At 45.0% G+C, this 16,301-nt stretch overlaps 2 protein-coding genes across 2 annotated transcripts in view; one reads left to right on the top strand and one right to left on the bottom strand.

The window, feature by feature from the left end:
- EFNA5 (ephrin A5) overlaps nt 1-16,301 on the bottom strand; it is a 228,055-nt gene that overhangs the window by 64,664 nt on the left and 147,090 nt on the right. The gene's annotated exons all lie outside the window — the stretch shown is intronic.
- Nucleotides 3,260-4,789, top strand: LOC148595237 (uncharacterized). The gene is made up of 2 exons (XM_088521864.1): nt 3,260-3,973; nt 4,706-4,789. Exons 1-2 carry the CDS (start codon nt 3,260-3,262, stop codon nt 4,787-4,789), a joined length of 798 nt encoding a protein of 265 aa, XP_088377990.1.

Below are 16,301 nucleotides of genomic sequence, written 5' to 3' on the forward strand. Positions count from 1 at the left end.
TAAGGGGATTTCCACTCAACAAAATGAGTTTGTGCAAACAAACGCGCCTCACAGCTTGGGGACAGTATAGGCAGCAGCTAGGATGCAGAGCAAGGCTGCAGCAAAGGCTCCCTCACCTCCGCCAGCTCCCTAAGCTCGCAGGGACCCATCGCGCAGCTCAGGCTATAGGGCAATGCTTGAGAGACTGGGACTAGGGCCCGCAAAAATAAAATGTCAAAAAAAAAAAAAAAAAGCAAACGTTATGTGTCTGCACCGGCGCACCATGGCAGAAGGAGCGCAGGTTGCACCTCTGGTTGTTAAGGTGAGCATGCTGTCAGGGGCTATGGAGCAAGATCAAGCATAGCCTCGCTCAGTACCCTCTTCAGATCTGCTAACTCAAATGTGGAAAGCCAAAATACGCACATATTGATGCTTTTTTTTATAGTGGGGGTTACTTCGCATTTATATGGGTGAGGATATATGAGGATATATGGGCTAGGATACACATGTTCATCTAGCAGTTGCTGTGACATTCACCTGCATAGCTTTGAAGCCAATGCAAATCATAATTTGCATGGATGTTATAAAATAACGTTGCAGCAAATGCAACAGTTCAGCACAAATCAGAGAGAATTAGGAGGAGGAAAAAAAAAAGTACTTGTTATATAGCAGCAGATCTTGTTCCTACACTGAACATATTGCAATAAAAAGTTCATGCTACTAGAGGACTGAAGTTGGAAAATCTATCATGCCCATTACTTAAATTCTCATTTCATATCTTATGTGGTTAGCACCTATTTCTTAGCTTCTTTTGCATGTATTTCTGAATGGATGGGTTTGCTAAGATTGTTGATTTGGGATTCTTTGCTTTGCCTGGCTTTTTTGAGGGGAAGGAATGATCAATTTCCCTATTTCTCTTTGGTCTCTGCAGAATTCCAGTTGAGTTTGGCTCAAAATAAAAAATAGCAGGCATGTCAAGTGCATAGCCAGTATAGATTAGATAGAACAAATATATCTACATAAAATCACTCCTGAATGCTATTTAAAGCAATATTAAATCACAGATACTTACTTATTTAAATAGACAACTCTTGAAAATCTTTTTTCCCAAAGCTTGGAAGTTGCAAACAAGTTTAGCACCAAATAAAAAGGAATTACATTACAGATTTAAACAAACAAGACCCATATCATCAAGCATGAGCATGTTTCATTTTAAACAATCTTATTTCTGTAGAGAAAACAAAATCTCTACTGTATTTTTAGTTCGTACTTACAAGGCAAAGAGAGGAGGGAGAGGAAGGTGTTTATGAGGAATGAAACTAATGAATCACAGAGCAGTAGGAAATGAATCCTACAGTTTCTCACTTGTCAGCAAACATGTCGATAAGAAACCAGCTCGGGCTGGACGCCCGCCTTCTGCAGGCATTCCTGCATCATAACCGTGCCAATCAGCGTTAGAGGAGCAGGCTCCCTTCCCGAAGGTGTTCTTGAAATATTCCAGTTTCCAGCTATCATACTCCTACAATATAAGGAGTTCCCTTGGGTCCAACAATAAAACCTCTCCTCCCCACTCCTTCACACAAACACACACACATATTGTTTTTAGGAACTGTGGAAGGAGTGTTTGTGGAAGAATTGTTTGAAAGCAGGAACTGAGAGGAAAACTAGGGCCTAACACAGCTCTGGCATTGCAGAGGCCTGCTTGGGGTGATACACAGTTGCCACTTCCAGGATGGTTGGTAGGTACGGACTCTGCTCCTCCACGGTTCCCTGGGCAACGCAATCTGCCCTCCTCGCAGCTGCAAAAGGGAGTAATGGAGGATGGAGCGGGGTGAAGGCTCCGCGGCCAAACTCTGTTGCACTCCCTGTGCTGGGCTGCTGATAAGCTGCACAGTGGCTGTCTAATGAGAGATATACGATAACAAGTCCGGTGCTGAGCCAGCAAAGGTGGCAAATGATGAACTTTGCTTGAACTTTGCTCATTATAATGTGAAAACCATACCTCCATCCCAAAAGTTACCTGCCTCCGAGGTACGACCACCCCTCACTGAGCGTGCGCTCTAGATTTTCGGTTGACTGTACCTTTAAATGAAAGCGAGAAACTTTTTCACCAATCAATAACAATATTAAGTATGACTCTAGTCACTCAAGCTCCACCTGAATGTAAAGAAAAGTATAAAAGGTGAACTAAGGATGAAAAGTCTGGAGGGGAAGAAACCATCGTAACTCCTGGGTCAGTCGACAGGCTGAGCCCCCTTCCCTCCCCTCGCGCTGGGACGCTGCCTGAAGAGACTAAGAAGTGAGAGGGAAGAATCCATCATAAATTCTGGATCAGTTGATGCGCTGATCCCCCCTTTCCTCCCCTTGCGTCAGGATGCCGCCTGAGGAGACTCGAGACTGAGAGCCCTCTCCCATCTTCTGGGGTGAGTGATGATTGCACATTTGTACATCAGAGCTAGCTAAAAACCCCACGCTCTAGTAGAGAATTTCCTGTACTGACACCTGAAACCTGCTTTGTAAATGTTGCATTTGAATAAATCATACTGTTTGTGAACTCGACTACTTGTTTGGGGGGAGGCGATTGGACCTACAGTTGACAGACTGTTCGTGAATCCGATACTGCCAGAGTCGAGCTTATAGTTGATTACGCTATTTGGGAACTCGATTCGCTCCTAGGAAGGCGATCGGACCTACGGTCCACGGACTGTTCGTGAATCCGATACTGCCAGGGTCGAGCTTATAGTGGATCACACTATTTGGGAACTCGATTCGCTCCTAGGAAGGCGATCGGACCTACAGTCCACAGACTGTTTGTGAATCCGATACTTCCGATACTTTTTTTTGATATCTCCTTCCCCCCACCACCACCACTACCACTACGGCTTTCAAACTGCAACATTTTCAACACAAAATTGGCGTAGTCGGCAGGATGTCGATAAAGGAATTCCTACGGAGACAGAAATGTGGTCCCTCAGAAGGTGGGGAAGATTGGGCCAGAGATAATTGGTCAGATCCTGAAAAGGTTTTGCAAAGAATGGAGGAATGCCATGCTAAGTTTAAGGACGGCAAAGGCAAGGGTGTTATTTGTGCTATCCTGGGCGGTTGCTTAATTCAGGCGCAGAAGGACTATAAAATATTTGAGAAATTGAAATTAGATTATCAAGGTAAGAATTCAGAAATTCAACATTTGAAGTATGAATTAGAGAAGGAAAAGAGACGTACCCAGTTACTGGAGCAGCGAATTGAAACAATGCTGATGCAGGCACCCCGACCCCCTAATATGCGGCAAATTAGAAAGTTAATTACTAACACTGAGCCTGAGGACTGGGACGGGGACATATGGGGAGAGCCAGATGAAGAGATACAAGAAGAATCCTCACAATTAGTGGCTGTTCGGCCTCTGATAAAGACCGAAACATCTGAAGGACCCCGAGGTCGGAATCCCCGCACCACAGTTCGGACTACTCCTTATTCAGGTTCAGAATTAGAACTGCAGACTAAATTTTCAAGAAAGCCTGGGGAAACCGAAACTGAATACTTGTGGAGAGTTTCCCTTTCAGGTGGCGACAGAATATTGTTAGACAGAGAAGAATCTTTAGGCTTCTGGGGACCAGGAGTGTTTCTAGATGAGGGGTTCCCAGATGATAATCGATCTATTACTGCTCGAGTTGCTTACTGGGCAGGGGGAATAGACCCCAGAGAAAGAGGCGAGCCACTAATAATCAAAGTTAGGGGACTGTCTGGCTTATCAGAGGCAATGCAGAAAGCTGCTTGTATTCAGGCAATGTATGACCGAGGACGCTTTGATGTTCCGTTAATGGCTCCGGTAGACCCAGTCCACCTAAGGCCCCTTATTAAGGGTCTGCCTGACACAGCAAAGATATATATGCAAAATTTAAAGGAAAGGGTCATTCGGGCCCAACAGCATAATGATCAGAACCTTCACGCCCCCGCTGCACACGTCCCTACTTGGGCAGAGCTGTTACATGACATGGTGAGTTATGGACGAGAGATGGCATGGTCAGACCCTGAGCCTCTATCAGAACAATCAGGGAGAGGTAGGAAGGTATTTCACACAAGAAAATTGGAGGGTCGACCATACCCAAAACATGAACTGGAACCCGTTCAGGGTCTGCCAGCATCAGTAAATCAAATTAACAGCACTCTGCGCAATGATTTATGGCGACAAGCATTAGCTTTAGGAGTGCCCCGCGCTATGCTGCAGGGGCAATCCACTAGCTGCATCAGAAAATTGGTTGAAATCCTGGAACGCAGAGCAACTGAATTTCCTCCTCCAAGCAGACAAGAAAAGAACTCCCCCTCTGCCCCCGCCTCTGACAGAACAAACAATCCCTTTGCGCCTCTAAGTGAAGAGTTTAGGAGATCAAAAAACTAAGCAATGCGGATTGGGATTCGGGCCGCCCAACCCGCATGATACATATTTTTCAATGGTCCAAAAACAAAGAACCCTATATATCAATCCCTGTTGGTCCAAAAAAACTTAGTCTAGAATTTTTGATTGATACTGGAGCACAGATTAGTGTTCTGAACAAGTTGCAAGCAGAATCATTAGGAATTAAACCCTCTCAAAAATTTATTGTGATTAGTGGAGTAACAGGTGCTAAAGAAAAATGCCCACTTGCTAGGACACAATTATGGTTGCCTGGGGAAAAGAGGATGACAGCTGTGGATGTGGTACTAAGTTCACACCCTGGGAACATTCTAGGATACGATGTACTTAGAGGAAAACGATGGTACCTGCCTAATGGTAGTGTTTGGAATTTTGGAGGAAAGGAGCATGAAAGCATAACGGTAGGAGTGCTGGAAGTAACACATGCCCTGCCCCCATCTCATGTGACCAATGTTCCCCAGTACCCTTTGCCTGCAGCTGCAAAGAAGGGAATAACTGAAGTAATTGTGGACTTAGAAAAGCGAGGCATAATTGGCCGAACACATTCTCCGTATAACTCCCCGGTGTGGCCTGTCAAGAAGCCGGATGGCAAGTGGAGAATGACAATTGATTACCGAAAACTTAATCATAACACCGGCCCACTAACAGCGGCAGTCCCTAGCATAGCTGAGATTGTCATGGCTATACGATCAGCTGCACACCCCTGGATGGCCACCCTGGATATCAAAGATATGTTCTTTATGGTACCCTTAGATGATAAAGATAAGCCACAGTTTGCATTTACATGGGATGGTGTACAATACACCTTTAATCGATTGCCACAGGGATATAAACACTCACCCACTATTGCACATAATGCGCTCGCAAAGCTTCTAGCCACAGTAAAGAAACCCCCTGAAATATGCATTTATCAATATATAGATGATATACTAATAGGTGGGAACAACAAAGAGTATGTACGAGAAACTGCTCAAACTGTTTGGCAACTATTAACAGACCATGACATGGAGGTACCACCATCCAAATGTCAAGGTCCAGCACAAGAAGTTAAATTCCTGGGGGCTTTGTGGGTATCAGGAGCTGTAGCTGTGCCCGATGATACATTAACAGAGATTGAAAAGGGACGCCTACCCCAAAACAAGAAGGAACTACAACAACTAATGGGAACACTAGGATATTGGAGGAAACATGTTCCTGGGTTCTCTGTAATTGCCCGTCCTCTGTATGATTTGCTGAGAAAGAACAAACCGTGGGATTGGACTCCGATCCATGCAGAAGCTATTAAAACCCTAAAGGATGAATTAGTTATCAATCAGAGGTTAGGCCCCCTAAATCCAGTGGACCCTTTTCGGGCTGAATGGGGTTTCTCTGAACATGCCTCCTATTGCGGCATCTTTCAAAAAGGAGCTTCAGGTCCTTCACGACCCCTGCTTTTCTCGTCTACCTCCTTTAAAGAGACAGAGCAGCGTTATTCTGAGTGGGAAAAGGGACTTCTCTCCTTAGTTCGTGCAGTGAAAGAGGCAGAAAAACTGCGAACCTCACAGGATATCATCGTTCAGGGGCCTTTTCCATTGTTAAGCCCTATTCTAAAAGGCGCCCCCCCCTCCTGAAGGTGTCGCACAGAAGGGAACGATCCGCAAATGGTATGCTTATCTAGAAGGAATAAGCCACTTGCTAGCACTAAAAGAAGGACCAACTAAGACTTCCAAATTCTCCAAATTACAACAGCGAGTAAGCTCAGACATTACAACATTATGTCTTCCTTATAAGCCTTCACCTATTAAGGTAGCTCCAGAATTCACTATATCCTCTAAAAAGGATGGAGTGTGGTTTACTGATGCCTCTGCCCGAAGAACAAGCACGGGGTGGAATTATAAGGCAGCAGCCCTGGAAATAAGCTCAGGACGGTCAGTAACTGAGGAGGGTGATGGTAGTGCCCAGGTCGGGGAACTCCGAGCCCTGCTGTTAGCTGTGGAAAATGGAGCTGAGGTAATTTATACTGATACCTATGCCACATTTAAGGGAGCAACAGAATGGATATGTCAATGGGAAGCAAATAATTGGGAGGTAAATCGTGTACCAGTGTGGAGGACAAGTGACTGGCAGAGACTTTTGGAAGTAAGCAGACACCGACCTTTAGAAATAGGATGGGTAAAGGCACATGCAAAAACTAGTGCACCAGCAACTAAGTGGAATGAGGAAGTCGATAGGTTAGCACAAGTGCAAACAGTAGCTGCTGAAGGAGGTGAGTGGCAAAGGCTAATCGAATGGTTGCATGTAAAAAGGGGACATTCAGGGAAAAATGACCTATATCACGAATGTGTGGCACAGGGATGGCCTGTGTCAGGAGCATTAATTAGTGAAATCATATCAGCTTGTCCTCAATGCCAACTCCGACTGAAAATGAATCATCCTAATCAAGCTCCCCCTCAGCACATTCAAAGAAACAAAGTCTTATGGAGCACCTGGCAAATTGATTATGTAGGACCATTAAGACCTGCTCGTGGTCGAAAATACATCCTGGTAGGCGTGGAAATAGTATCCAGACTAACCATGGCTACGGCAGTAAGTGCAGCCACTGGTGAGAATACCGTGAAAATCCTGCAGGACTGGTTTAGTAGCCTCCCAGCACCAGAGTGCATACAAAGTGATAATGGCAGTCACTTCACTGCTACTGTAGTGCAAGATTGGGCAAAACAAGAAGGAATAAAATGGGTGTTTCACACTCCCTATTATCCCCAAGCTAATGGTATAGTGGAAAGAGTCAATGGCATGATTAAGAAACATGCAAAAGTGTCACAGCCTAACTGGGATCTGCGGCTATCCCAAGCAGTCTACACAGTAAATAACAGATGGGGAACTTATGGAAGCCCCAAAATACAAGCTTTCTGTCCCACAGGACCACCTGCTCCCACCTTATCAGAGCCCTCAGAGTCACAAAAGCATACACCTATTCAAATGCAGGTGGGACAGCCCGTAATGGCAAAATTGCCCTCTATTGGTGTTGTTCCTTTAATTTTGGCTAAACCTCGAGGACTATGTGCCTGGGAAGCCACTGATGCTAGTGGGAAGATACACCGCATAAGCAGTCGGTGGATCAGTCCCGACTTCTGACCAAATATAATTGCTTGTTTATGCTTGCAAAATCAATAACAATCCAATTTGTGCCGGTCAAGGCAGAGACCGAGCATTCTTCCTTTTGTTTTCCAGGATGTCAAAAACCTGGAATGCTGGACAATTGTACCTGGAACCAAGGACTCTCCTATACTGATCTTGAGTATCCATCGGGATTGTTAGTTTCCTGCATAGTGTTGTTTTGATATTTGTAAATCAGATATTTGTAATAGGGTTATAGAGCTGTAGTTAGGATTAGCAAATATGATATTTACAACTTGCATTGGGAAGATATGCTTTGGCTTGATATGTTTAGTGCACTGGAATCAAGGAGATACTCATAGTGACAACGCACAAACCTTATCCGTCCCTGACTCTGCCACCCATGGTTTGCAGGCTAACTTTGTCCTAACTTTATTAAAGGGGTTTGCAACTGCTCTCAATGAATCTAGTATTACCGCTTGCTTGCCTCTACCCAAATCTGTAGAAGACCCCCTTCCTATGGGTATCCTTCCCACTGACATAGCAGGGAGCTTGCTGAGGTTATGGAGTACACCAGGTACTCTCCATATAGTGAATCCTTACTCTCCAAAGAGAGAGCGAGTTGCTGTGCAGTTTAGTCAGCCATTTAATTTTTCTACCATTGATAAGACAATTTGCACTTATTATGAAGACAATAATACTGCAACTCTTCCCTGTGACTGGGTTTTATGGGGAGCAACAGATTTAAAACCTTGGGGACGAGCAACCGCCACTCTGCAATATAGTCAACCTATAAATGCATCCTGGTGTATACAGTGGAAAAGAGGGCAAGATTGTCCCCCTCAACATAAACATAAATTAGATTGCTCTTGGTTTGGAGAATTCCGTGACTTCAGGGGTTGTACACCATTTGGCCCAGGATTTTCCTTTGGCTCAGTATCAAACAAGTCAGCGTTGTGGTATTGCCAAAATGTGATAAATTGCTCCAATTGGGAACAACACGATTGGGTCAGACACTATTGGCCAGTTTACATTTCCCTAAAAATAGGCTGTCTGTGCCATAATCACAGCATAAAATATAAATCAGTAAGTGAAGACTTTGTGCCTCGTAATGATTGCTGTATAGCTTCTGGTGACGCTCCGGCTGGTTTGATCTGGGCCTGCAGTGATGGCAATATGTATACCTCTTTATGGGCTGGATTACCTGAACTCCAGTGTACCTTGGGCCTTCCAACATTGTGCCCCATGTGGAGGAGGACTCCTCTCCGACCCCACTGGATGGCTCGAGCAAAACGGGCAAAAATAGAACTGTCAGGACATGTAGAAGGATGGCAGGACCCAGGAGCAGCCACCCGCATAGCCTGGGGAATGGAAGGATTTTTTGGATTTGGTCGTGCTACCGTGCAAACGCGATTATGGTTAAGTAAGCTAGCCTATCAAGTAGAAAAATTAGCTAATGCCACCGATACTAGTATACAGTTGCTCAATCAACAATTACAAGCCACATCAAAAATGACTCTTCAGAACCGGATGGCACTGGACTTGATGCTGTTACGCCAAAATGGACTTTGTGGCTACCTAAACCTCTCCAGTACCGACTGCTGCATTTATATCCCTAATGTTACACAGGACCTCGATATCCAATTAGAGAAGATACGACAGGTGACGAAAGACACCCATGAACTCCGGGAATCAATGAACACTACCTGGCTGGCAAAGGTGTTTAGTTGGTTTGGATTTGGTGTCACTGGTTGGATCCAAAGTTTGATAGAATATGTGGTGATGTTCATTGTGATGATAATTATCCTAAGTATAGCAATATCCTGTGTAAAATCTACTATAATGAAAGCTATTAACGTAAAGATGATTCAGTTCACCGCTTATACCCCTTTACAGGTGGATGACCCAATTGATGTCCCAAGTACTAAGACTCTAATTTGAGACTAAATTTCAATATACAATGGTAACTGGAGTCACGGGGTGGATACAAAGTTTGTTATAAGCATTACTTACTATTGTAACTGCAATATTTTCTGTATATATATATATATTCTTGTAGAACTAGACTCCCTGCCTTTCCTGTAACTTCCCCCGTCTAATGTACCAATGTGCAATCACTCGCTTAACTGCATCATGTTTAGGGCATGTAATATTAACACCTAAACAACTTCATGTGAAGCTTGAGTGACTATAGTCACGGGGTGGATAGTGTGGAAGGAGTGTTTGTGGAAGAATTGTTTGAAAGCAGGAACTGAGAGGAAAACTAGGGCCTAACACAGCTCTGGCATTGCAGAGGCCTGCTTGGGGTGATACACAGTTGCCACTTCCAGGATGGTTGGTAGGCACGGACTCTGCTCCTCCACGGTTCCCTGGGCAACGCAATCTGCCCTCCTCGCAGCTGCAAAAGGGAGTAATGGAGGATGGAGCGGGGTGAAGGCTCCGCGGCCAAACTCTGTTGCACTCCCTGTGCTGGGCTGCTGATAAGCTGCACAGTGGCTGTCTAATGAGAGATATACGATAACAAGTCCGGTGCTGAGCCAGCAAAGGTGGCAAATGATGAACTTTGCTTGAACTTTGCTCATTATAATGTGAAAACCATACCTCCATCCCAAAAGTTACCTGCCTCCGAGGTACGACCACCCCTCACTGAGCGTGCGCTCTAGATTTTCGGTTCACTGTACCTTTAAATGAAAGCGAGAAACTTTTTCACCAATCAATAACAATATTAAGTATGACTCTAGTCACTCAAGCTCCACCTGAATGTAAAGAAAAGTATAAAAGGTGAACTAAGGATGAAAAGTCTGGAGGGGAAGAAACCATCGTAACTCCTGGGTCAGTCGACAGGCTGAGCCCCCTTCCCTCCCCTCGCGCTGGGACGCTGCCTGAAGAGACTAAGAAGTGAGAGGGAAGAATCCATCATAAATTCTGGATCAGTTGATGCGCTGATCCCCCCTTTCCTCCCCTTGCGTCAGGACGCCGCCTGAGGAGACTCGAGACTGAGAGCCCTCTCCCATCTTCTGGGGTGAGTGATGATTGCACATTTGTACATCAGAGCTAGCTAAAAACCCCACGCTCTAGTAGAGAATTTCCTGTACTGACACCTGAAACCTGCTTTGTAAATGTTGCATTTGAATAAATCATACTGTTTGTGAACTCGACTACTTGTTTGGGGGAAGGCGATTGGACCTACAGTTGACAGACTGTTCGTGAATCCGATACTGCCAGAGTCGAGCTTATAGTTGATTACACTATTTGGGAACTCGATTCGCTCCTAGGAAGGCGATCGGACCTACGGTCCACGGACTGTTCGTGAATCCGATACTGCCAGGGTCGAGCTTATAGTGGATCACATTATTTGGGAACTCGATTTGCTCCTAGGAAGGCGATCGGACCTACGGTTCACAGACTGTTTGTGAATCCGATACTTTTTTTTGATATCTCCTTCCCCCCACCACCACCACTACCACTACGGCTTTCAAACTGCAACATTTTCAACACAGGAACAACGTTTGAATCAGCAGCTACAACAGACCTTAAGAACTAAAATTACATGCAAAAAGCTGGTGTTGCGCTCCCGTGCAAGGGAACCCAGCTGTGAGTGCTTCCTAGTCAAGGAACTCTAAAACAGCAGCATAAAAAAAGATGCTCTAGTTTGGGAAACCTTTCTGGCCAATATCTATGGCAACCTGAAGGGGAAAGGAAGAGTTCTCCAGTCAAGAAATCACCTATTAATCTTTAGAATCATAGAATGCTTAAGGTTGGAAGGGACCTCTAGAGGTCATCTAGTCCAATCCCCCTGCACACGCAGGGTCACCTAGAGCACGTGGCACAGGACTGCGTCCAAGCGGGTTTTGAAGATCTCCAGAGAAGGAGACTCCACAACCTCTCTGGGCAGCCTGTTCCAGTGCTCTGTCACCCTCACTGTCAAGAAATTTTTCCTTAAGTTCCTGTGGAACTTTTGATGCTTCAGTTTCCGGCAGTTTCCTCTAGTTCTGTCGGTAGCCACCACTGAAAAGAGGCCAGCACCATCCTCCTCACTGCCTCCCTTGAGGTACTTATAGACACTGATTAGATCCCCTCTCAGCCTTCTCTTCTCCACGCTGAACAGGCCCAGCTCCCTCAGCCTCTCCTCATAGGGCAGACGTTCCAGGCCCCTGATCATCCTTGTGGCCCTGCGCTGGACTCTCTCCAGAAGCTCCACATCCCTCTTGTCCTGTGGAGCCCAGAACTGGACACAATACTCCAGATGCGGCCTCACCAGGGCTGAGTAGAGGGGCAGGATCACCTCCCTCGAACTGCTGGAGATGCTCGTCTTAATGCACCCCAGGATCCCAATTGCCTTCTTGGCCACGAGGGCACACTGCTGCCTCATGGTCAACTTGTCGTCCACCATGACACCCAGGTCTTTCTTTGTAGAGCTACCCTCCAGAAGGACGGTTCCCAGCCTGTACTGGTGTCTGGGGTTATTCCCCGCCAGGTGCAGGACCTTGTGCTTGGCCTTGTTGAATTTCATGAGGTTTTTCACCGCCCAGTTGTCCAGTCTGTCCAGGTCAACTTATTTCCTTTCCTTTTCAGCTTCCTACTGGCCTCTGTCACTCAAGAGAGGAAGAATCAAACTATATTTTTTGAAAGGTTTTCTTTGAGAAGAGCTAACAGAACAGCGAAACCTCTGGCAAGTTGTCACCCATGTGTACCGGGTACTAGTTAAGCACAAATCCTCCATCCCTGTCGGCTCAAAAAGCAACACAGTGAATGGCTCGAGCATCCAGAATATGCTATTCCAACTCCATCTTTAGGAATTTTCTCTCTTCCATGCTTAGACATTAAACACAGTCCGCTTCCTATATTGCTGTGTAGCTACTTACATAAAGGTTTTTATACCCCTGTCCTCCTTTCTTTCTGCTGAGTCTCACTAGGCAAAACAATACCATAAACACGTGAAAGTCATTGCTAATGTTCTTGAGATCCTCTTACTGCTTCAAACTGCTTTAATCACCCAGGATAGTAATCCTTCAGTACCTTCGAGGCAAATATCTGCTTGTTTTGATAAACCGGAGAGACATCGTGACCATTTTCTTATACTTCTCCGGTACCTCTGAATGCAAACACTGCTGCTCGGTGGACAGTCAAATTCATGCCTAAGGGTTGTTTTCTTAAAGAACTTGAGTGTGGGACAAAGGGACAAGCTGCAGGCATCTGGAAGGGGGAAAATGCAGTCCACCATGGGCAACCCGACCTTGCCACAGGGGTATCTTCCCATCTTTGCTAACGGGTCTTGCAGCGCAATGCAGAAGGTACAAATGAGCTCAAGAAAATTCCTGCCCTCCTCTTGCAGGGAGCATCGCTATAGTCTTTATACTGTGTGGGACTTCCATTTCTCTACGGTAAACAATTTTATCAATCAGCTCCGTTTAGTGTCTAAAAGAAGCTTGAGTCCCTTGAAAGACAACAGAAATGGATACCAAGAAAATAAGGATATATATATCTAAATTCTACTTCTCAAGCTAAATATGTCATACACAGTTTTTCTTTATTCCGTGGTTTCAAATGCTCTTCCTCCAATTTAACAACCTTCTCTAGCAATGAAATATGAAGAGGTGATGGATTTCCTACAGATTAGGAGGACATTAACAATTAAGTGCTAATGTGAACACTGTTACAGCAATGCAATTATAACTGTATTCCATGAAGAGCTATAGGAAATAATTACTCTTATTCTCAAGTGATAGTTCTGAGAGAATGAGATTCCCACTCTTAAATTCGTTAGATGGGCCGCTCTCATTTCCTAGCCTAACACAGAACCAGACTTTCTTTACAGGAACAGTATCTCCCATCTTTCATTATTGAAACGTGCATCCGTCTTCACTTTTCTTCGATAATACCGAGCAGCAAGCTCAAGACAACGTTCTGAGGATAGGCATCCAGCCCTGGGTGCAATATCCTCCTCTTGCACACCGTTCACCTCTTCCAGGAGCCTCCTGAGGCTGAGCTCGTGCTGAAGGGAGGGTACTGAGGCTCGTCACGCACAGGTGACACCGTCCTCGCCAGCCGTGGGCAGGCTCTCCCAGCCAGGAAAGCCCCACGGGTAGCACAGGCAAAAGCATCATGCAGCACGTGGCCATTCGAGCCTGCACTGCCCAGAGGCTGGTGCATAGCAACTTGGGTGCTGACGCTTGGCCACCTTCGCCATCTGAGCAGCCCCAGAAAGCACCGGCCTTGCAGTCTCTCACACGGGTTGTTTGCTGAATCACAGGGAAGAGAGGAATCTCATTCGAGACTTTAAAGAAATTGAAAAAAAAATAAGAAAAAAGAAATGCTGAATAGAACCTTGGTGCAAAGCAGAACACAGGGAAACCCCAATGTGGGTGCAATGGCACTGCACGGATCTTTAACCGCAGAAAAGACCTTGGAAGGCTGCACCCTGCCCTGGCTTTGAGAAGCTATCACTCCACATTCTCCATATTAAACGCAGCAGTCCCGCTTGGCTGCAATGAGTATGAGATCTTGCCAAAAGGACGTTAGCATGAGGAATGCGATGGGCAACAGGAGTGCACCTCCACAGATGCTGGGACCTGTCAGCCTCTGTAACCATAGCCTCCTGGCCTGTCACAGCGCAGTTAATTAGAAACATCTGCAGCATGGAGAGAGAGCAGCAGCTTATTTGCACAAGAAAGGTACAAGTCATGTGGGAGGTAAAAGGGGTAGAAGCACAAACAGATACAGATCAGTTACATGAACCCGGTGAGTTATCTGAGCTACATGCTCTCCTTGAAATAAAGCTACTCAGGTAACATAAATGTAGAGCTGATGAAGAGAGTTAAATCGCAATGTCAGCAAACTGATTTACTGGGATCTTAACAGTAAAAAGAAATCTTGAAAAACATGCAAAATGCCATTCATCTGGCTAGGCATTATAGTTTAGGCTGCTCCACGTGTGCCCTTGCAAAATCAGCTACACAGCCTTCACCTTATATTTTTACTAAGGGCTTTGGGACAAGCTAAAAATACTGATTTGTTTAATCATAGGTCATGCTGCTACAGTTTACAGCAGGCAAATCCTTTTAACTGTGAATCCTTTCCTCCCTCCCTCCCAAAACCAGATACACTTTGGGGAAAATCTCTTACAGGTGAACTGGAATTTTTATTTCTCCCATTCCAAAAGTCCTGATCTTTTTTCAGTCTACTCAACACATCACACTACACTATGGGGCAAAATGATCGAATGGCTAGAAGAGAACTTGGTAGAGGCAAGTGCATGCACAAATACAACATGGAGATATTTGGATAGCTCTGCCTTGACGCAACTGCATCATCCTATATCCCCATTAGAAATCAAGGGCTCTTCCTCCTTCCCTCTCCTGTCCTGCACTTCCACTCTCTACATGTAGTCTCCACCTTGCAAGCCCAAAGACACTCCAGTTCCTACCAATGACACTTACCCCTCACATCCTCATCCTTTCTCTTACAATCCCAACCTCTTCTGTTTAACCACTTGGAGCTTAGAAAGGTTTGTATTATCACATTGCCAAGGAGCAATTTATAATAGTGGCACTTAAACAACTAATTATCAGATTTTGACATGTATATATTTTACAGAAGAGGGTTTTTTTTTATGGGGAAAAAAAGCTCTCAGCGCTTAAGAACAATATAGAGAGCTGCATGAAATAACAACTGGAAGCGCCCACATCAGTGATAGTAAAGCACGGAAGTAGTAACTCAAGAGCGCAAAGATTTACCCGCTTTGGTCACTGATAACTGCGAGCACAGATGTTGTAGCCCTCTCGAGCGCAGCCTGCAGCAACACATGGCTTTGGTATGGGTAAGCACAACGTGAAGATTATCACTCTCAGTGTTTCATCTAAGAAACGCCATCAGTAGCCCACGCTGGTAAAATTTAGCCGGTTTATGCAGATACTGAATGCGTGGCCCTAAAATCCCTGTCAGGAAGCCAAGGCAGATCTTAGTATTTGGACACTCCCTTAATGTTCTATTACATATAAGCGATGTCCCTGGAAGGCATCCAATAACCCAGGCAGAAATGGAATAAACACTTTCCCCCCCCACCTTTTTGCTGATCTGGAATGTCTGTATCATACACCAATGCAGAAATACATAAACCAGCAAGCATATTAGTGCATGACTTAATAAGGTACTTATACAAGACACTTGCTGATACACAGACTTCTTAAAGCAAATATATGCAAAAGTAGGAAGAGATCTTTCGATTTTTTTTTTTAAAAAAAAAAACTTCCTTGGGGGAGGGGAAGTGTTCCCTATAGAACGAAAGTCTCTTTTCTTCCACATCACCACAAGCTGCTGGCTGCTTCAACTGCTTTCAAAAGCAAGTGCCTGCGCAACTGTGGAAGAGGAACTGTTAATGTGTTTTCTCTTGAAGAGTCATTAAAAAAGTATGCATACATAACATTTTCCAAGCACATAAGTACAGCACATATTCCTGACCAAAAGAGGAACTAAAAATCCGTCAGGTCCTCAATTACCCAGATCTCTAATCATGAAAACATTACATAGACATAGCCACGCTGCCTAAGTCTTCCCAAATCAATACTCTGCATATGGAGTTATGGCTGCGTCCACTCAGCGTGGGCTGAGCTCCCCATGGTGCCCTCACTCCCTCTAACAAGCCATCAATCAGCGGCAGATATTTAGGGGAAGCAAAACTGATTGATTGCAGAGGGATTTCTGGACATTTAAACTGATACCCTCTGAAAATATGTGAGAAGGATTTCAAACTCAGGAAAAAATGGCCTAATAACCCACTTGTGCCACATTACACAGCTGTTTTTGTTACACTGCA

Source organism: Tinamus guttatus, unplaced genomic scaffold (genome assembly GCF_059628265.1).
Source record: "Tinamus guttatus ecotype Peru unplaced genomic scaffold, ASM5962826v1 Tinamus_guttatus_pri_ptg000137l, whole genome shotgun sequence".
In the NCBI taxonomy this organism is placed as follows: domain Eukaryota; kingdom Metazoa; phylum Chordata; class Aves; order Tinamiformes; family Tinamidae; genus Tinamus; species Tinamus guttatus.